General features: G+C 64.8%; 2 protein-coding genes across 4 annotated transcripts in view; one reads left to right on the top strand and one right to left on the bottom strand.

Moving 5' to 3' along the window:
- Window positions 1-12,381, top strand: part of PIK3CD (phosphatidylinositol-4,5-bisphosphate 3-kinase catalytic subunit delta) — a 40,470-nt gene extending 28,089 nt beyond the window's left edge. For 2 of the 3 annotated variants that reach the window (XM_051858092.3, XM_051858093.3), the window contains exons 3-24: window positions 43-215; window positions 2,231-2,459; window positions 2,539-2,768; window positions 3,065-3,244; window positions 3,537-3,686; window positions 3,984-4,073; window positions 4,933-5,154; window positions 5,739-5,835; window positions 5,931-6,061; window positions 6,829-6,879; window positions 6,958-7,125; window positions 7,208-7,329; window positions 7,477-7,620; window positions 7,707-7,806; window positions 7,888-8,066; window positions 8,142-8,254; window positions 8,358-8,436; window positions 8,684-8,851; window positions 9,611-9,734; window positions 9,905-10,050; window positions 10,410-10,542; window positions 10,924-12,381. In XM_051858092.3, the coding sequence (XP_051714052.1) occupies window positions 75-215; window positions 2,231-2,459; window positions 2,539-2,768; window positions 3,065-3,244; window positions 3,537-3,686; window positions 3,984-4,073; window positions 4,933-5,154; window positions 5,739-5,835; window positions 5,931-6,061; window positions 6,829-6,879; window positions 6,958-7,125; window positions 7,208-7,329; window positions 7,477-7,620; window positions 7,707-7,806; window positions 7,888-8,066; window positions 8,142-8,254; window positions 8,358-8,436; window positions 8,684-8,851; window positions 9,611-9,734; window positions 9,905-10,050; window positions 10,410-10,542; window positions 10,924-11,061 (3,135 nt within the window). In that variant the 5' untranslated portion in view covers window positions 43-74 and the 3' untranslated portion in view covers window positions 11,062-12,381. The remainder of the gene's footprint in view (window positions 1-42; window positions 216-2,230; window positions 2,460-2,538; window positions 2,769-3,064; window positions 3,245-3,536; window positions 3,687-3,983; window positions 4,074-4,932; window positions 5,155-5,738; window positions 5,836-5,930; window positions 6,062-6,828; window positions 6,880-6,957; window positions 7,126-7,207; window positions 7,330-7,476; window positions 7,621-7,706; window positions 7,807-7,887; window positions 8,067-8,141; window positions 8,255-8,357; window positions 8,437-8,683; window positions 8,852-9,610; window positions 9,735-9,904; window positions 10,051-10,409; window positions 10,543-10,923) is intronic. The other variant, XM_051858096.3, reaches the window with a different exon arrangement.
- A 69-nt stretch (window positions 12,382-12,450) lies between these two features.
- The window catches only part of CLSTN1 (calsyntenin 1), a 65,923-nt gene continuing 58,091 nt past the window's right edge, over window positions 12,451-20,282 (bottom strand). Inside the window, exons 12-20 of the mRNA XM_051858098.3 lie at window positions 17,839-17,895; window positions 16,900-17,057; window positions 16,555-16,703; window positions 16,105-16,331; window positions 15,557-15,727; window positions 15,273-15,418; window positions 14,369-14,504; window positions 14,100-14,284; window positions 12,451-13,725 (exon numbers count right to left, since the gene is read on the bottom strand). Coding sequence (XP_051714058.2) covers window positions 13,525-13,725; window positions 14,100-14,284; window positions 14,369-14,504; window positions 15,273-15,418; window positions 15,557-15,727; window positions 16,105-16,331; window positions 16,555-16,703; window positions 16,900-17,057; window positions 17,839-17,895 — 1,430 coding nt within the window. The 3' untranslated portion in view covers window positions 12,451-13,524. The remainder of the gene's footprint in view (window positions 13,726-14,099; window positions 14,285-14,368; window positions 14,505-15,272; window positions 15,419-15,556; window positions 15,728-16,104; window positions 16,332-16,554; window positions 16,704-16,899; window positions 17,058-17,838; window positions 17,896-20,282) is intronic.

The raw sequence follows: 20,282 nt of genomic DNA, 5'->3' as shown, positions 1-20,282 counted from the left end.
ACCAGATGTGTGATCTCCTGTCTGCCTTTGCCTCCTTCGCAGAACAGCGGGCGCCCGAGAAGTGACGGAGCAGAATGCCCCCTGGGGTTGACTGCCCCATGGAATTCTGGACCAAGGAAGAGAATCAGAATGTGGCGGTGGACTTCCTGCTGCCCACGGGCATCTACCTCAACTTCCCTGTGTCCCGCAATGCCAACCTCAGCACCATCAAGCAGGTACAGCCTCTGAGCTTGGAGCCCCGAGGGACACAGACGCGCGGACACAGGCTGGTTTCTTAGACGCAAATTCTGCGAGACACAAACTGTGTCCAGACCTTGCGGTTAGCGGCCGCTTGCTATTCTGAAGCCAGCTCCCCACTACTTTTAAAAAAATTAAGATCTATTTTTTTTTATTTGAAAGGCAGAGTTCCAGAGAGAGAGAGAGAGAGAGAGAGAGAGAGAGAGAGAGAGAGAGACGGGACTACTGTCCACTGGTTCACTCCCCAGATGGCCAGACTGAAACCAGGAGCCTGGAGCTCCATCCAGGTCTCCCACGTGGGTGGCAGGAGCCTAAGCACTTGGGCCATCTTCCGCTGCTTTCCCAGGTGCAGCGTGAGGGGCGTGGATGAGAAGTGGAGCGGTGGGGACCAGAGCCAGTGCTCCTATGTCCCAGGTGCTGGCTTAACCCACGGCGCCCCACGCCAGCCCCAGCTTCCCCCCCTTTAACGTAGGTTTGTTCCACTAGGTTACCGGATTATTAACCACTCGACTAGTTAGTATAGCAGAGCGGCTTCGCAGGGCTGCTTCCAAGGCTGGGCGTGCATTCCGTTCCGGATTGGGCCGTCGTGTCGGGAGCCGCGGCCACTGGAGGCTTTCCCAGATCTTTTGCCTTCAGGGCTGTGGTTGCCATGGCCGCCGTCCTCCTCGGTGAGGCTCCGGGGTTTGGTTTTGACTCAGCCGCTGTCAGGAGGGATTGCCTCGGGGCCACTTCCACAGTGAGGGGCTTCCCGGGGCAGGGCTGGGAACTCAGGAGCCCGCAAGCTGGACCTGGGAGCACAGCAAATGCAGGACACACACTGGAGAAGGAAGCAAAGGCAGAGGAAGGCGGCGAGGGACGCCGCAGCCGGAGGCGGCCCCAGGACCCCAAAACATGGTCACTTGTCATCTCACCTCGCACCTCCGTTTGGCTTCAGTTTCTTCGTATTTTTTATTTTGTATTTATTTTTTTCTATGTGAAGGGCAGAGAGAGAGACACACACACAAAGAGAGACCTTCCATCCGCTGCTTCACTCCCCACATGCCTGGGACAGCCAGGGCTGGGCCAGGCTGAAGCCAGGAGCCCAGAATTCAATCCAGGTCTCCCACGTGGCTGACCTGGGCCCAACCGCTTGAGCCGTGAGCCGCGGCCGCCAGGGTGCGCATTGGAAAGAAGCGGGAAGTGGAAGTGGAGCAGGGACTCAAAGCTGGGCGCTCTGCTAGGGACGGTGGGCATCCCATAACCGCTGCCCCCAACACCGCCCTCTATTTCTTACATCAGGGACCCCTGGTAAATACTTGATGCCCACCTGTTATCTGGCACAATGATTCACTCCTCAGCTGCCGCAGGTGCCGTGTGCGTGAGTAGGCGTGCCTGTGCCACGGGACCGCTTCGTTAACGTGCTGGTGACGGCTAGAGTTGGATCTGCTGCTCCACAGCGCGAGGACTTCCCACATTTAGTGATCCCCCCCAGGACCCCCCCACGCTGGTCCACGCAGTCCCTGGGTCCCGTGTCCCAGACCAGGGACAGACCAGGACCAGCCATTCCCCACGATGCAGCTGTGTGATGAGCAGGGGGTGGGGCTGCTCGCCGCCCCTCCCCGACGCCGCCAGGGGTCCAGGATGCCTCCTGCCCCGGCAGTCGTGGGGGCGTGGCTGCACATGGCCGTGGAGAGCTCTGTCTGGTCCTCAATGAGTGGCACTTTTCTGAATTAGTCACCAACCCTGAAAGGTCAGGGTGATGAACCCCAGAGAGTGGGGCATGGGACAGAGAGTGGGGTGCGGGCATTGCCTGGCGGCCATGTCTGCCTGTCTCTTGCCGGTGGTGTAAGGGTGGTCGCCGTGTTCTGGAGTGGGGGCTATGGGACCCACTGCCCGGCCTCAGCTCTCCATGCATGAGGGCCCGGGGCGCCCTGGTGGGTGCTGCTTCCCGGGCCCTGCCTTGGCTTTCTGTGCGGGCGACGCCCAGCGGGGCTGACGGCCACCATCCCTGCAGGTACTGTGGCACCGCGCGCAGTACGAGCCACTGTTCCACATGCTCAGTGACCCCGAGGCCTACGTGTTCACGTGCGTCAGCCAGACGGCAGAGCCGCAGGAGCTGGAGGACGAGCAGCGGCGGCTGTGCGACGTGCAGCCCTTCCTGCCCGTGCTGCGCCTGGTGGCCCGCGAGGGCGACCGCGTGAAGAAGCTCATCAACTCGCAGATCAGCCTGCTCATCGGCAAAGGTAACGACCCTGCCCGTGCGGCTGGCAGACCCCGCTGACCCCGCAGACCCCCGCTGACCCCGCCACTCCCGCTCCTCAGGCCTCCATGAGTTCGACTCCCTGCGCGACCCAGAGGTCAACGACTTCCGCACCAAGATGCGCCAGTTCTGCGAGGAGGCGGCCGTGCGCAGGCAGCAGCTGGGCTGGGAGGCCTGGCTGCAGTACAGCTTCCCCCTGCAGCTGGAGCCCTCGGCACGCAGCTGGGGGGCCGGCGCCCTGCACGCCCCCAACCGGGCCCTGCTGGTCAATGTCAAGTTCGAGGGCAGTGAGGTGAGCCCTGGGGGCCCTCCCCGCGACACTCCACGGTCATCACGAGCCACCCTGCCCTCCAGAGCCTCAGGTGGGCTTTGCCAGGCGCCCATGCATGCCACCAGGGCAAGCTCAATGGGCGGCGTCGGTCAGTGGGCCAGTCTCTGTTGAACAAACACCTGCCGGTGCCTTCAACAGTGGACACCCGGGGCCCTGCCCTCGTGTGGCGTCTGCTCAGGGGATGGGGCCGCCCCTGGAGCCCCAGAACCACCTGGGGGCCCTCAAGGCCACAGGCCGCCCGCTCTCCTCCCCTGCAGGAGAGCTTCACTTTCCAGGTGTCCACCAAGGACATGCCCCTGGCACTGATGGCCTGTGCCCTCCGGAAGAAGGCCACGGTGTTCCGGCAGCCCCTGGCCGAACAGCCAGAGGACTACACGCTGCAGGTGAACGGGCGGCACGAGTACCTGTACGGCAGCTACGCCCTCTGCCAGTTCCAGGTGAGGCCTGCCGGGCCCTCCGCTGGGGCCTCCCCAAGGCCCTGACCGGGGCTGGTCTTTGGGCCCCTCCTGGACAGGGCAACCCAGGCCCTTGGGGTCCCCAGCCAGAGCGCGCCCCCTTGCAGGGGTGGCCTCATGGGTGCGTATCAGGAGGGAGGAGGGGCAGGACAACCCAGCAGCCATGACACCCCCCTGCACTGTGTCACCACGGCCTGGGCTAGTCAGCGGCCAGCCTGGGGGAGACCGTGTGGGCGTGGCTGGGACGGGGTGCTCACTCTGCCCCCCACCTCAGTACATCCGCAGCTGCCTGCACAGCGGGCTCACCCCGCACCTGACCATGGTGCACTCCTCCTCTATCCTGGCCATGCGGGACGAGCAGAGCAGCCCCGCCCCTCAGGTCCAGAAACCTCGCACCAAGCCGCCCCCCGTTCCCATGAAGAAGGTGAGGTGGCGCCCACCCCTGCCTCCCTGTGGGCACCTCCCCCGGCCGTGGGTCACTGTGGGGGACGGGGCTGTGCATCGAGAAGCCAGCATGCTGTGCAGTCGGCCCAGGGCGCCCTTCTCCTCTGCAGGGCCCGGGTGCTGGGGCCCTGGGTGCCTGCACAGTGACTCTGGTACAGGGCAGCCTTGGGGCCAGGTCCCCCAGCGTCGCTGCCACCTGTGACCTCTCACCCTGCCCCCACGCGCCCATGAGCCTTGCCTTCGGCCAGAGGCGTGAGCTGTGACCCTGTGCCCCCAGCCCTCCTCTGTGTCGCTGTGGTCGCTGGAGCAGCCCTTCTGCATCGAGCTGGTCCAGGGCAGCAGGGTGAATGCCGATGAGCGGATGAAGGTAGGGCCTGTGGGCCGTGGGCTGTGGGTCGGGCGGGGGAGCCCTGTTATTTGCACAAACAAGGTGGCTGTGGCCTGGGGTGGGGGTGGGGGCGGAGGAAGAGGGAGGACACACGACAGCCACCTGACCGCACTACCCAGAGCTGCTGCTTCAAAACAGGAAGGGGGGGTGGCCGTTCGCAGAAACCCCAGGCGGGCTGGGTTCTGGGTACTGGGCTTTGGTGGAGCTGCGGGGCTGGGCTCGGCGCAGGGACCCCAGAGCCGCAGAGGCAGTTGGGGGCGGGGCCAGGTCCGGAGGAGGAGCAGCTGCAGCTGGGCTGGGGGAGCTCCCGGGCGGGGGTGCTGCAGGTGCCTCGACCCTTAAACACGTTCCCACGCCTGCTGGCCCCGGCTCCGCCCTCCTCAGAGCAGCCTGGGGCTGCAGGTCTCACTGTCTCGTTGCTGGGACGGGGACCTGGGTCCATGGGGCCTGGGGTCATTTATAAGCAAGGCAGGGCAGGCGGATGGACAGGTAGGGGAGACCAGCGAGTGCCTGTTCAGGTGCAAATTCCTGTCCACCCCCAGAAGGCTCCCAGAGGAGAAGGGAGCCACAGGAGGGTCCAGCCAGAGGGGACCTTAGAATCCTGAGTGCCGAGGGGGAAACGGAGGCAGGGGACGCACGCATGCCCAGGGTGCCCTCCCCTCCCCCCGGCCTTCCCTCTGCTGGACCCCTTTCTGCACGGGGGAGGCGGGGTTCAGAGCCCTGTGAAAATGAGGACAGGAGATGGGGTCTTTACATGGGGAGGGAGGAGCCCGGGACGGGGCGGGGGGGGGGGCAGGGGCTAGGCGGGGCCCCTCACCTGCACACGCGCCTCCCCCAGCTGGTGGTGCAGGCCGGGCTCTTCCACGGCAACGAGACGCTGTGCAAGACGGTGTCCAGCGCGGAGGTGAGCGTGAGCTCCGAGCCCGTGTGGAAGCAGCGGCTGGAGTTTGACATCAGCATCTGCGACCTGCCGCGCATGGCCCGGCTCTGCTTCGCGCTCTACGCCGTGGTCGAGAAGGCCAAGAAGGCGCGCTCCACCAAGAAGAAGTCCAAGAAGGCGGTGGGTGGCCGCCGCCCGGGGAGGCTCCCGGCCTCGGAGGACTGGGGTGGGGGTGGGGGGGCCAGCCCCTGCCAGCCCAGCCTGGCAGCCAGCCCTGGTTCCTGTCCCCAAGCCCGGCCTGACAGGGCTGGAAGGGGGAACAGTGTCCTTGCTGGGCCAGAAAGGCCTGAGTCAGCAGCCAGCTGGGGATGACCGCAGGGCCCTGGGTCACCAGGCCCAGGGCGTGCCCCCCCACACCCCTACCCCCACCCGGCCCTGCCATCTTGCAGCTGAGCTGGGCCTGCTCTGGGGGCTTGTGTGGTTGCTGTGGGTCTTTGTCAGGAAGCCGGGAGTGGGGATGCAGGTAGGAGCAGAAAGGGGCAGGGGGGCTGTGGGCCTTGCTGGCTTCATCACTGGAACCCCCAACAGGACGGAGGAAACGGTGGGGCCTCCCCATCCCCTGGCAGGGCTCCCATGGGGCCTGGTGACCACCGGTGGGATGCGGGGTGGCCAGGAGAGCTTGGCTCGGAGTCTGGTCCCATTGTGCAGGTGAGCAAGTAGAGGTGCATGGGTGGCTGGCCCTGACCTGCCACCGCCTCCCTCAGGACTGCCCCATCGCCTGGGCCAACCTCATGCTCTTCGACTACAAGGACCAGCTCAAGACCGGGGAGCGCTGCCTCTACATGTGGCCCTCTGTCCCAGGTGGGCCCCGCCCGGGGGGCAGAGGCCTTGGAGGGGTGGGGGTCCCCACGATGGCAGGCCTCCCCCCATGTAACTCCATCTGTCCCCGCTTCCAGACGAGAAAGGGGAGCTGCTGAACCCCACAGGGACCGTGCGTGGTAACCCCAACACTGAGAGCGCTGCCGCCCTGGTCATCTGCCTGCCCGAGGTGGCCCCCCACCCTGTGTACTACCCGCCCCTGGAGAAGGTCAGCCGGGAGCCCGCCCGGAGGCTGAGCACGGTCCTGGGCTGTGCTGAGGTTGACCACATGGTGGGGGGACTGGTCACCAGGCACGGTCAATGCCCGCCTTGGCTCTGATGTCTTCCTGTGCCCGAGCCATGGCTCTCATCGGGGACCATTCTGCCCACCAGGGCACCTTGAGCGATGTCTTTCTTTTTTTTTTTTTTTTTTTTTTTTTTTTTTTTTTTTAATTTTTTTGACAGGCAGAGTGGACAGTGAGAGAGAGAGACAGAGAGAAAGGTCTTCCTTTGCCGTTGGTTCACCCTCCAATGGCCGCCGCGGCCAGCGCGCTGCGGCCGGCGCACCGCGCTGATCCGATGGCAGGAGCCAGGAGCCAGGTGCTTTTCCTGGTCTCCCATGGGGTGCAGGGCCCAAGCACCTGGGCCATCCTCCACTGCACTCCCTGGCCACAGCAGAGGGCTGGCCTGGAAGAGGGGCAACCGGGACAGAATCCGGCGCCCCAACCGGGACTAGAACCCGGTGTGCCGGCGCCGCTAGGCGGAGGATTAGCCTAGTGAGCCGCGGCGCCGGCTTGATGACATTTTTGGTGGTCACGATTGGAGGGGAGGTGCTCCTGGCACCTTGTGGGTGGAGGCTGGCGGTGCTGTTATGTGCCCTGTGGTGCACGGAGCAGCCCCCACCAACGGGCAGTTACCTGGGGTGCAGATGCCCACACAGGGCTCTGCCAGGGCTGGTCCAGGCCGGGGCCCTGAGAGCAGGACCACTCCTTGCAGATCCTGGAGCTGGGGCGACACGGGGAGCGAGCGCCCACCTCGGAGGAGGAGGTGAGCGTAGCGGGTGTGCGGGGGGTGGGGGCATGGGGGGGGCCTGGCCGCCCGAGCTCACCCCCATGGGCACCTCAGCAGCTGCAGCTGCGGGAGATCCTGGAGCGACGGGGGTCCGGGGAGCTGTACGAGCACGAGAAGGACCTGGTGTGGAAGATGCGGCACGAAGTCCAGGAGCGCTTCCCGGAGGCGCTGGCCCGGCTGCTGCTGGTCACCAAGTGGAACAAACATGAGGATGTGGCCCAGGTGGGTGGAGAGGGCGCTGGGGCTGGGCCGGGGCAGCGGGGCGGCCACCACCCGCCTGCCGCCCTGACCGCTGGCCTCGCAGATGCTGCACCTGCTGTGCTCCTGGCCCGAGCTGCCCGTGCTGAGTGCCCTGGAGCTGCTGGACTTCAGCTTCCCCGACTGCCACGTGGGCTCCTTTGCCATCAAGTCCCTGCGGAAGCTGACGTGAGTCCCTGCCAGGCGCCCCTCGGGTTGGTGGCTTTGCCGGCCACGGGCAGGGGGGCGGACACTGAGCCCGCCCTGTGGCCTGCCCTCCCTGTCCTGCCCGCCACCTGCAGCCGGCCCTTCCCTTCCCTCCCCTCCCCCCGGCAGGGATGAGGAGCTTTTCCAGTACCTGCTGCAGCTGGTACAGGTGCTCAAGTACGAGTCCTACCTGGACTGCGAGCTGACCAAGTTCTTGCTGGGCCGGGCCCTGGCCAACCGCAAGATCGGCCACTTCCTCTTCTGGCACCTCCGGTAGCTGGACTTGCTCGGGCCAGCCCTGGGCGGGGGCGGGGCGGGCGGCCCTGCCCGCGACACTCAGCGCCTCCTCCTCCCTCCAGCTCCGAGATGCACGTGCCCTCCGTGGCTTTGCGCTTCGGCCTCATCATGGAGGCCTACTGCAGGGGCAGCACCCATCACATGAAGGTGCTGATGAAGCAGGTAAGGCCCAGGGCCGCGGGGCTCGGCGTCCTGCTGGGTTCTCTGGGCCCACCGCCACCCTCGCCCTCTCCCCGCCACCAGGGGGAAGCACTGAGCAAGCTGAAGGCCCTGAATGACTTCGTCAAGGTGAGCTCTCAGAAGACCACCAAGCCGCAGACCAAGGAACTGATGCACCTGTGCATGCGCCAGGAGGCCTACCTGGAGGCCCTCTCGCACCTGCAGTCCCCGCTCGACCCCAGCACCCTGCTGGCCGAAGTCTGGTGAGCTCCAGCCCCGCGCCCGCCCCGGGGGGACCCGCGCAGGGGCCCGGCTGACGGAGCGCTCTGGCCCGGCAGCGTGGAACAGTGCACCTTCATGGACTCCAAGATGAAGCCCCTGTGGATCGTGTACAGCAACGAGGAGGCGGGCAGCGAGGGCAGCGTGGGCATCATCTTCAAGAACGGGGACGGTGAGCCAGGCAGCTCCCCCGCGGTCCTGGGGCGCAGGGTCCCGGGGTCCTGAGAACGCCCCCGGACACTCGTGCCTTCTCCTTGTGCCTGGTGGCCGTGCAGACCTCCGCCAGGACATGCTGACGCTGCAGATGATCCAGCTCATGGACGTCCTGTGGAAGCAGGAGGGCCTGGACTTGAGGTGAGGGCGGGAGGAGGCCACTCCCAGCTGGAGCGCCGGCCCCCCTCCCCCCCGCTGCCCTCTGTCCCTGGCTTCCCGCTCCGACTTGGGCAGCGGCCCCCTGGCTGGTTCGCTGAGTATATGGGAGCCCGAGCCTACAGCCTCCCTTCCTGCACGTGCTTGGGCAGCTGCGGCCCCGGAAGCCCTTGTGGGTGCCCTGTGCTCCTGGGGACCAAGCGGCCCGCCTCTCCCCACCCCATCTGCCCAGGATGACCCCCTATGGCTGCCTCCCCACGGGGGACCGCACAGGCCTGATCGAGGTAGTTCTCCACTCGGACACCATTGCCAACATCCAGCTGAACAAGAGCAACATGGCGGCCACGGCTGCCTTCAACAAGGACGCTCTGCTCAACTGGCTCAAGTCCAAGAACCCTGGGTAGGTTTGAGGCCGGGAGAGATGGGTGCCCTCCCCGTTCTGAGCAGGGCAGGGTGCAGGGTCCCTCAGGGTTCTCTGATGCTGTGACCAAGTGCCTGAGGCTGGGTGACTTAGGAAGAAAAGAGCTCTGTGTGGCTGAGTTTTGGAGACCGAATGTCCAGTTCCGCCCACTTCCCTGAGCTGGCCTCTGGTGGCGGCCTAAAGGTGGACGTCTTCACAATGCCTACAGTGGAGCCCGCATCACACAGGAAGCGAGGGCCTGAGGTCCCAGCACACGCCCCCAGCGACCTGAGGACTGCAGGGAGGGTCTCTGCTACATATGTATCAGTTGTCTATGGCTGTGTTGACCCCACCGCTCAGGGCCTTAGCACATCAGCCTTTACAATTGGCTCGTGAATCTGCCACTTGAGCTGGGCTCAGCTGGCTGGTTCTTCTGCTGGCCTTGCTTAGAGTGCTCCATTTGCCTGCCTGAGCCTGGAGGGTCTAAGCTGGCCACGGTCACATGCGTAGGCCTTGGCCTTGGCCATCACCTGTGCCTCGGTCCCCGTGGCCTCTCCATTAGTAGGTGAGCCTTGACACACTCAGGGGTGTTCAAAATCCAGAAATGTCTTATGGCCTGGAACAGTGTCCTCACGTTCTGTTGGTCAACGCAAGTCAGGGGCCAGGTCCAAAGGGAAGGCAAATGGACTCCGCCCCTTCACACAAGGAGCTGCACAGTGGTGTGGCCATGGCTTTCAACCTAACCCTCCCCCCAACCAGGGAGGCCCTGGACCGTGCCATTGAGGAGTTCACCCTTTCCTGTGCCGGCTACTGTGTGGCCACATACGTGCTGGGCATCGGCGACCGGCACAGTGACAACATCATGATCCGTGAGAGTGGACAGGTAGGGGTGGCCCGGGCAGTTGGCAGTGGACATGCCTTCTCGCAGGGCCTGCCAGCCCATCCGCTAGGCACACGGCTCCAGGCTCCCCCCTCCCCCGGGCCCTGCTGCCTTCCTGGGCCCAGCTGCTCCCCTTTCTGATGCCGTTTCAGCCTTTACCTCCCCCCCCCCAGCTGTTCCATGTTGACTTCGGTCACTTCCTGGGGAATTTCAAGACCAAGTTCGGAATCAACCGTGAGCGAGTCCCCTTCATCCTCACCTACGACTTTGTCCACGTGATTCAGCAGGGGAAGACCAACAACAGTGAGAAGTTTGAAAGGTGAGGCTGCCTCAGCCCCACCCAACGCCCCCTCAATGCCCAGGGGTCCCCAGGTGAGGGGCACAGGTCCCAGGTCCCTCAGCCCTGCTCCTGGGCCCCACTCCTGGGTTGGTGGGGGATGGGGAACACGTCTGGGTTCTGAGCAGGGAGTGCCCTTTGATGCCGTGTGCTCCACGGGGTGATGTGGGGGAGGGGAGAGGCTCAAGGGCCGGGAACAAGGGCTTCCTGTGCACCTGTTTCCAGGGCAAGGGCGGGTGGTCAGAGGGAAGGTGCAGCCAGATGCAGACTGACCTGCTGGCTTTAGGCTGGGCGTAGCTGGGGGACCCCAAAAGCCTTCTGTGCTCCCCGCAATGCTGCAGGTTCCGGGGCTACTGTGAGAGAGCGTACACCATCCTGCGGCGCCACGGGCTCCTCTTCCTCCACCTCTTTGCCCTGATGCGGGCAGCGGGCCTCCCCGAGCTCAGCTGCCCCAAAGACATCCAGTATCTCAAGGTAGGCACCGGGGCAGGCTGCAGACCAGGGGCCACTCAGGCTGGCCGGGGAGCCAGCGGCGGGGTCTGTGGGCAGTGGCCCTGCTGGGCTGCCTCAGCAGGTGCCCTATGTGGCCTCACCCTGAGGACCAGGCCACTCCATTCCCTCTTGGTTTTTCCTTCCTGCATCTTTGGAAGGTGGAGCATCCAACACCTGCCAGGGCTCTCTCCCGGGGTCTGTCTCTGGGGGAGGTGCGGGGGCCTGACTGGGACCAGAGGAACTTTCCCACGGTACATGGCAAGCAGCCATCTCAACTCCCTGCCAGAAGCGCTCATGGTGGTGGTGGGGGGGTAGTTTAAGGGACCCAGGGGGCAGAAGACCCCACCCTGCCTGTGTCCTCAGGACTCCCTGGCCCTGGGGAAGACAGAGGAGGAGGCACTGAAGCACTTCCGGGTGAAGTTTAATGAAGCCCTGCGGGAGAGCTGGAAGACCAAAGTGAACTGGCTGGCCCACAATGTGTCCAAAGACAATCGGCAGTAGTGGCCGCTCCATGCGTCTGTCCTGGGCCCAGCACCTGGGAGCCCGCGCTGCGCTCTGTGGCAGAGCCTCCCCACTGCCTTTGTTTACACGGGTTATTTATTTCATGACGTGACACCTTGCAGGAACTCAACAGCCATAACCGGAAACGCATCCACCGTGCCCCCAGTGCCCCCGGCCACAGGCCGGGGGGCTGCACCTTGCTGATGGTCACATCAAGTCTTCCAGATGCTGGGCCTCGGCCCGGCACTTCCTTGGGGGGCGGGGCGCCCTTGTCGGGCTCCCCGCCCAACTGCCTGGGTCTCAGGGACCTAGCAGTCCCCTGGTGCCTACGATCTGCACAGCACGTCTCGCCCCTCAGTGCAGCCCGCCCTGTGCACCCTGCCCTGACCAAGTCGCAGGCCACTGGGGAGCTGGGGTGGGGGCGGGGGGTCCCTCACTGTTCGAGTGATGCCTGGGTACGGAGGCCCCCTCCCCTCTGCTGCAGGAATTGGTTGTGGGTAAGGAAGTAACAGCCCGACCACTTACTGAACCTCCAGGGCTCAGCCCTGACGGCTGAGCGTGGCTGGCCCTCGGGTGGCGGCAGGTCAGGTGCAGTCTCTGAAAACACGCGTGAAGGGAGACAGGACCCACTCCCCCTGCCCCCCAGCGTTTCTCGAGGTTTATCAGGTGCCTGAGTGTTGGGGGAGGCAGGACCTCTCCTTGACCATGCTCAGCTGGGAAGGGTCCAAGCTGAGCCCCAGGCCTCCCACAGGCCTGGACCTGGACAGCTTGAACGCAGGTGGTGGGCCACTCTGAGCCTTTGGAAGCCAACTCTGGCCCTGAGGCTGGGACCCTCCCCCATGAATGGCCGCCGCAGGACCTGCCAGGAGACACTCCCGGGCTCTCAGGGGCCTCCAACGTGGCAGAGCAGGTGCATGGCCAACCAGAGACCAGTGCCAGCCCTATGTCTGTGTTAGGGGCTCTGTGGCAGTGGGGGCTGCCACGGAGCACCCGCCTCGCCTGCAGTAGCCAGTGGCCACCAGCTAAGCGCTGGAACGCACTGGCCTGGCCGTGGGCTCTGCCGCACGGCTGGATCTGTTATTTATTGGACCCGAGCTGCAGGCTTTGCACGTCTTCAGCAGCCCTGCCTCGGGTCTGTGCTCTGCGTGCCTGGTGAAAAGACCATCTTCTCTCTCTTTTTTTTTTTTTTTACAATATTTCATGTTACTGTATGGGGAGGGCGAGTTCATGATCGCTGATGCAGGCTGAGACCAGCACTCTGTGAAACCTTGAAATGAGGTAAAAGCAGAAAACAGAAATAAAGACCTTTTTACGTTCTTATGCTTTGGGCTCCAAAAGAAATACGGGAACGCACGGTTAGAACCAGACAGACAACGGCCGCGCGGCAGCTGGAGTCAGAACCGGAGCTTTATTGTAGTGGATACACTTTCCGACCTATTCCACACACAGCAACAGCACGGGCGTCTGTCCTACACAGAGCAGCTACGGGGCGGGACGCGGGAGGCGGCCACACGCAGCACCCGGCAGCGGGGACCCGTCCCGGGCTCAGCTGTCGCCGGCGTGACCTGCACTCGGGGAAGCACGTGTGTTCTCGGCTGCTGGGCGTGGATTCCGGCCCCCAGGGCGGGGGCCTCCCATGGGGCTCTGGGGAGGGGAGGGCGCAGAGGGCTTCGGGCATTTATGACTGCTTCAGGCCTCGGGGCGTCTTCTGAGTCAGGGTCCCTCGGGCCTGTTCCCGTCCCACACCGAGTGGCCGGTGGCTGGCACCCCCTGCGCATCCGTTCACCAGCATGGCGGGGCGACGCACGCGGGCTAAGTGCAAACCACGATGCTGGCCTCCAGGGAGTGAGGGGCTGGGGACCCTCAGCCCCGCCCCCAGTAGCCAAGCCGGAAGCAGGTGGAATCCCCAAGGCGAGACCTGCGGGCTGCTTTCAGCCTCCAGAGGGCCCCGACCCGGTCCCCGGGGCCCCCACAGCTGGGCAGGGGCCTGGCTTCCCACGGGCTCTGTCCTGAACCTCACTTTACATTCCAGTCCTGGGTTACGCCAGCACAGAGGACACAAAGAATCCCGTTTATTTACAAAATATTAAAAAGTCAGTTAATCATCTACATATTAATCCCCCGTTTTGCCATTTTGTACATGCACTAGTCTGGAAAAAAATAAAAACTTTTTTTAAAAAAAGAAAACAGATGATTACCGGTGGGAGCGAGCGATTTCTACCCTTTGTCAACAAGCCTGGTCCCCCGGCCCCTGCTGGGCGCGGGCTCCACGCTCCCTGGGGAGCGTCCAGGCGGCAGCGGCGGGCGGGCGGGCGGGCGGGCGGGGGCCTACGGTCCTAGACATCAAGCACAGGAGGCGATCGGCAAGGGGAGGGGTCTGCAGACCTACTGGCCGGAATGACTTTGTACACCGTGACCCGCGGCACGGGCGAGGGGCGGGGCTGGGGGCCGCGGCCGCAGGCGTCAGTAGCTGAGCGTGGAGTCGTCCCACTCGAGTTGCTGCTGCCGGCTGGCGCCCTGGGCATCCCCGGGGCCGCCCCCTTCCTCCTCGCTGCTCTCTGACTCCGCGCTGGTGATGTCCTCCTCCTCCTCCCCGTCCTCACTCTCCTCCTCCTCCTCCTCTTCCTCCTCCTCCTCCTCGCTGCTGTGCTGGTCTTCGTATGTCTGGCAAAGAGACGGCAGTTTGAGTCTAGCTCCTGACTCAAGCCTCCAGGAGCTGCGGGCAGAGGGGAATCCGCCCCAGTGAGAGGGCCGGGACGCGTCCCCGGAGTCCCTGCGAGCTCTGGCCGCCTCCACGGAGCCTCGCGCTCCCAGTGCAGGGGGCGCCTCCGTTCCCAGGTGCACGGAGCTCTGGCCTGAGCTCACGGCTGCATCTGCTAGGCAGGATGAGCTTCGCGACGACCCCTCCGAGCCTCAGCTTACCCACCCGGAGGATGGGCACGTAGCCTCGCACAGCCGCTGTGCGCACCGCACGGCATGGGCCTCTGCTCTCTCTCAGGGGAGTCTCACTCGGCCCCAGCATCCCCATCTGTGCCTACCTCCATGGGGTTCACGGTGATGGTCAAGGCAGAGTCGTCCCAGTCCATTTCGTTCTCCTTCCCGGCGTCCTGGTCCCGCATGGTCCGCTGATGCGCAGCCCGGATGCGAAACACGCCCAGGATGATCATGAAGACCAGGAAGCTGACGCACACCACGATCACCACGGTGGCCGTGCTGGGGACCACTGTGGGGGGAGAGGCGACCCGGGGCTTCAGCGACGCGCCTTGACCTCGGGCGGCTCAGCCCAGTGCTCTCCCCCCGGCCCTACCTGCGAACGGGTGAGGATTGGCCAGGTTGTGACCCGACAGGTCAACGAAGGAGCGATGCTCGGGGTGAACGAACTGCGGCTGGGCGGCCATGTGGCTGGCGTGCTCCACGGGGCTGGCCGTATGGATCACGTTCACCTGCGGCAGCAAGCGGGGGTCACCAGGGGTGGAGCCAGCACCGGGCACGAGCAGCGCCACTCCGAGTGCTCCCGGGACCCACGCGGTGGCACACAGTGCGGCTGTGTGCGAGGAGAACCAACAGGACAAACCCAGAGCAGGCGGCAGGCACCAGGGCCCGCCAGACACCCGCGGCACACGGCTCCGCTAGCCACTCTGCTCACTGCGTCTCCTGAGAACCCATCCACACGGAGGGGACAACCAACCGCCAGTCCTTCCTGGGTGGCCGGGGCACGCGACGGCCCCAGGCCCAGCCCCCAAGACAGCACAAGTCACAGCCGTCTGCACCCCTCAAGCCAGCTACCCGCGGCTCACACGGGGTTCTGCAGCACGGGGAGCTCAGCACGCCGCTGCCCCAAGGTCAGTGCAGGTGCTCGCCTGCTTGGAAAAGGGGGACCGAGGCACCCCAGGTCCCCACATCAGCACCTCTCACCGGGCCCAGGATGGGGGTCAGTGGCCTGGCCCGGCTGCAAAGACTCAGGGTCCCTGGGTGCTGCTCCTTCTAGAACCGCACCCCCCAGTCCCTCTCGCAGGTGCAGCCGGGGGTGGTCATTGCCGCCCGCCGTCCAAACAGCTCCCGGCCTGAGGACGCCAGGGGCCGCTCCACCCGGCCTGCCCCCCGCACTGCTGCCTCCACCGACGCTCTCCACGGCAGTGTCCTCAGACCCTGGGGGCCCCGGAGCCCCGTGTCCCTGCTGCTGGCTCCTCTCGCGGGGGCGCTGTACTCACCTCCACCTTAAATTCATTGCTCATGTAGCGGCCGTTCAGCTCCGAGCAGATGAGCTTGAACTTCCGGTCAAGCAAGGACCTGGTGTGCCAGTTCCGATAGCGCAGGAGGTGCAGGACCTCCTCGTAGCTGGCCATGGCGTCCACGCCTGCAGGGAGGAAGCGAGAAGCCTGCTGGCAGCTTCAACCAGGAGCCCGGGCAGGGCCAGGACCCGGGCAGGGCCGAGTGCACACCCCGGGGGGGGGGGGGACGCCTTCCCTGCGGGAGGCCCCGCCCAGCCCCTCACCTGTGAAGACCACGCCCAGGTCGGAGTGGCTCACTTCAATGCCCTTCTGCTGCAGGCGCGCGACGTCCACCTCCAGGCTTTCCTGCTCCGGGTTCAGCTCCTCCCCCTCCACCGTGACCTCACAGGTGTCCAGGTCGTGCACTATCTCCTCCGACACCAAGGACTCTTGAACTGCAAAAGCGGCCCAACCAGAAGTGACCGCGGCTGTGAGGCCCGGCGTTGGCAGCGACTCCCACGGCTCCGTTAAGGCCCCGTGGCAGATGTCAGGGAGTCGCGTTCACCACCTGCGGGTCCCTAAGGACCCCCACCAAGAACAGCGGGGCCTCTGGCCTCGGGGGCCGACAGCCTCGAGCCACACACCTCGGAGAGCCAGACAAAGAAGAAAGGGCCCTCTCTGCGTGGGTTTTCACAGGGAACGACCCCCAGCCCCCAGATCAATCCTGGAACTGACCGAGGAACCACAATACAGTGAGATAATACCCCCAGAGCCCGCACACAGAAAGTGCCCTGCAGGCGAGGGATGGCAGGAGGGTGTGGGGGGGTCTCACCTGTGGGGTCCTCGGCCCCGTCCCCCTCGGGCTCCACCTCCCGCGTGATGGTGCTGACGATCCGGAGCTCGGGGAAGAGGGAGACACCTTCCGCGCTTTCAAACTCCGAAGCCGCGCGGGCAAAGTGGTGGACGCCGCTCAGGCTGATCTTGGGCTCCTCGGGCTGCAGAACCATCACGTAGCCGTCCACGGGGGGCAGCGAGATGCAGGCGGCCTCATTAAAGCACCTGCCGGCGGGAAAGGAAGGGTGACGGGTTCTGGGAGCCCACGCACAGCAGCCGCAGAGGCGGCATCCACACACACGGCATGGCACGGGCGGCAGCCCCCAGCATGGCGGGCACACCGCGCCTCTCGCTCACGCCCTTCCTCTGGGGGGGTGGGGGCTGCTGGGTTGTCTCCAAGACTCACACCCACGCCGCCTCCTCCCACGCAGCACCACGGGGGACCTACTTGACGGAGCTGGTGAGGGTGAGCCTCCGGACGCCGGGCGTGGGGAACTGCCGCGAGTTCACGTAGGACACGTGCTGCAGGGCCTTCTCCAGCTCCCCGACGTCGTCCCCCGCCACGGTCAGCACGGACTGGCTGGGGTTTGCTTGGATCTGAAGTCACCGCCGACGGAGAGAGAGGAGAACGGGTTCTAGGTGCAAGGAGCTGACACCCGATGGCCCCGGCAAAGGGGACGGCTTGGGATGGATCCGCTCGGGGACCGGCGGAGGCAGCGCTCACCCGGCGCCAGCGGTGGCTTGCGCGGCGCAAACACGGCCCTCGCCGCCCCCTCCCGCAGCCCAGCGCTACCTGCACGCCGCGGCCGCTGTCTTCGGGCAGCTGCAGCTCCAGCCCCTCTTTGCAGGTGTACAGGCAGTCGATCACCTTCTTGTCCGCGAGCTTCCCGGAACGGATCGTTAGGCCGGCCAGGTTTCCTCGGAAAAACTGAGTCATGCGCAGGTCACCCCCTGTGGAGCAGGGGAGAAGAGGGGGCGTGAGCGAGCGCCAGGCAGCGTCTCCGGGCACGGTTACTGGCGGTGCAGCTCGGTGGATGGACATGCAGGTTAGTTCACGCCAAACCCTGTTAGCCTTGCGATCTACATGGGAGGCGATGTGGATGGTGAGTCATGGATGATCATGCATGTGGCCTGCAGAAATGAGGGGCTGGGGTCCCCGACCGGGAGCCAGCGGCGCCAGCAGAGTGCCCACGCGCCCAGCCATGCCCCGGTGCAGCCGGCCTTGCCGGTGCCCCCCACCCTGCCAGCACTGCCGCGTCCCCCCAGGGACACGCCCTGGGGACACTCGCATGGGGGTGGCTGGGCAGGTGGCGACGCCGAGCGCCGTCCCTCCATTGAGGCACCCCTGCCTGCCCCGGAGGTGTGATGGGAAAACAAGACGCAGACACAGATGAGACAGAACCCCGCTTCAATCAGGACACGACATCCGGAAACGGGTCTCCCTGTCCCTGCGGTTCAACCACACAAGACAGAGGCGAGGGGCCGTGTGCGGTGGGATCAGGCAGGACCCATGAGCGCGCGGCACGGGTGAGTCATCTGCCCTCACTGGGCTGGGCTGGGGTGGGCAGCAGAGGCAAACCCCACGAAGCGATGGGGAAGCGCGATGCAGGGACGCAGCCCGAAGGGGCCTGGCCCCGAGCGACCGCGGCGTTTCATGCGACATGTGGGATGAGTCCCGTCTATCTTGGAATGGAACACGGTGGCGGACTGTAGGGAACAAAAATCCAGCAACCTGCAGAGGCCAAAGTCACGGGCTCAGTGTCAGTGTCATTTTCAACTCCTGAATACTCTGTGGAGAAGCAAGACAGAGACAAGAGGACGACCAGGCGGTTAGGGCTGCAAACAGGACCGGGCGGCCGGACGGGAGGCGGAGAGAGGTCCCCCCCGCCGCTGCCACCGCTGTGGACACGAGCTGGGGCTTGGTCACCGTGTCCCAGACGCCACCCCCTGCACTGCTTCCCGCGCCCTCCTGGCCAAATCACAGGTCACACTCAAACAAGGCAAGAGCACACATCGGGTCCACCGACCTCCAGCGGGCTGCTGGGCAGGACGCTCCGGGAAGGCCGCGCCCCACAGCCGGGCGCCAGGCGGGCATCGTTCCGCCTCGGACGTGGGGGAGCACACGGAGGGCCCCGGGCCCGGGTATGGGACACACATCAAAGCTCCTGCTGTCACCTTGAGACTGCTGCACCTTAGGGCAGGCGAGCCCCAGCTGCCTCTTCTGATCTCGGGAGCTGTACTGACAAGACTCCCCCGTGGGTTCTACGGGAATCCTCTACGCTCAGGCCCCACGGTGCCATGGTCTGCAGAAGGCCAGCCTGTCGCCCCCACGATCTGGGAGTCTACAAACTGTTCCATCCATCTTAAGGGCGCTCCACTTGCAACTGGTTTGTTCCAGTTTTGCTCATGCTCACTGATAAACTTGTACTCAGAACTCAGCGACTTCGAGGATCACTGACCATGCAGGGCCACGGCCACTGGCGGTGACTGAGACGACTCCGGCTCACAGAGCGAACTCATTAGAGGAGCTAGGGAGAGACTTCCAGGCCTAGGAGAGGCCGGGCCTGCCCCCCGGTCAGCAGGCAGCAGCTGGGAGACAGGACGAGGCCCTTCAGCATTGCTGTGAGACTAGGGTCTGGAACCCCGGAGGGGAGGACAGGGCAGGCAGATCGGACCGAACCACTGAGACTCAGGAGCCGGAGACCACGCCTTCGCCTGCCCGCTCCGTGACCTCCTGCCCTGCCTGATCTCACCCGTAGCCGCTCCCCTTGGAAGTGGGGAGAAAAGGCGTGGCGTGAGCTGGGCCCCGCCCTTGTGGTCCTGTGCCTGGGGGCATGCGGCATTCTGCCAGGTCTGGACCCCGCTTATGCGTCTACACTGCTTTCTCCCTTAAACAAAGCCCTCGCTTTCCTGTGTATTTCTCTAAGTAAATGCTAAAACCTAAAAAACAAACAAACAAACAAAACCCTCCCTACTTCACAGGAGCTCAAGGCAAGCTTGCCTGTCTGGACGTGAACCTCTGCGTGACAGACAAGGCACCTTTGCCTGTTCTCAACATGGAGACCCAGAGGCTATGAACTCACTCCTCCAGGGTGGGTCTGGGTCCACTTCCCGGGTCACATGGAGGGGAAGGGCTCCCTGCCCTTTGCCCTGCACTGGCAAAAGCACAAGGTAGCATCCTGCAGGTGCACCTGTGCCCCCCTTCCAAGCCGTGTCCATAGCACACCGCGATGGACGCCAGGACCCACGGCCCAGCTCTCCCGTGCGCTGCTCCCCCACTGGAAGCAGAGGGGGCGCCTCGTCCCTGTTAACTGGGCGTCTGCGTGGATTTGTTTGGCTAAGGCCGTGGGAAAGGCTGAAGCAGAAAGAGGAAACACGACGAAAAGTAATTGCGATTTGGCGGCCGAGACACCGTGAGACCGGCAGGAGCCAGAGCAGCAGGCTGGGGCGTGGTGGCTTACGTGGCCCCCAGCGAGGAGGCTCCCCAAGGACAAGGAGCACTGAGGTTGCACTCACGTCGTCACTCCCGCATACTCAGAAGTCACTGGCTCACCCGGGAAGCGGGTCTGAACTACACTTGTATCAGCCAGACTGTCCCCACGTCTCTAGTAATCACTTCTCATCTCAGGGTCTCGTGTTCCAGTTTCTCGTGGGTGAACTGTCACCAAAATTAAACCGAGGGCGCCGCCGAGGGGTCCACTCGGGAACCGTCTCCCTCCCTCCTGGAAGAGGCTGCAGGGGAACCGTGCATCTGTCTGGGGAACTGGGCTCTCCAACCTGCGGCCCAGCTCCATCCCACAGGCCACGAGTGACGGCGGTGGCCTGGCAGGACAGTGCAGAGGCGAGGGCAAGGGCTAAGGCGGCGCTCAGGAGGCTGGGGCGCACCGCCTCCCGCAGCCCGGCCCTGCCATGGCAGACGCGAAGGCCCCAGGAAGCAGGCGTTTGGCCCAGCGACGAGAGCACCCACAGCTCACACTGAAGGGCCCGGGTCCGACTCCGGCTTCCTGGTGGCAGCTGGGTCCCTGCCCCCGCCCCCCAGTTCCCAGCTCCTGGTCTGGTGTGGTCTGGTGCAGCCCAGCTGCTAGGGGCACCTGGAGAGTGACTCAGACAGGGACTCTGTCTCTTTACCACTTTACCCTGTGTGTATACACGCGTGTGGTGTGCACAGGTCTCTGC

Source organism: Oryctolagus cuniculus, chromosome 7 (assembly GCF_051225735.1).
Source record: "Oryctolagus cuniculus isolate XC-2025 breed Fujian yellow rabbit chromosome 7, ASM5122573v1, whole genome shotgun sequence".
In the NCBI taxonomy this organism is placed as follows: Eukaryota; Metazoa; Chordata; class Mammalia; order Lagomorpha; family Leporidae; genus Oryctolagus; species Oryctolagus cuniculus.
The sequence above is the reverse complement of the archived record's forward strand: the minus strand, read 5'-3'. Positions and strand labels throughout refer to the sequence as shown.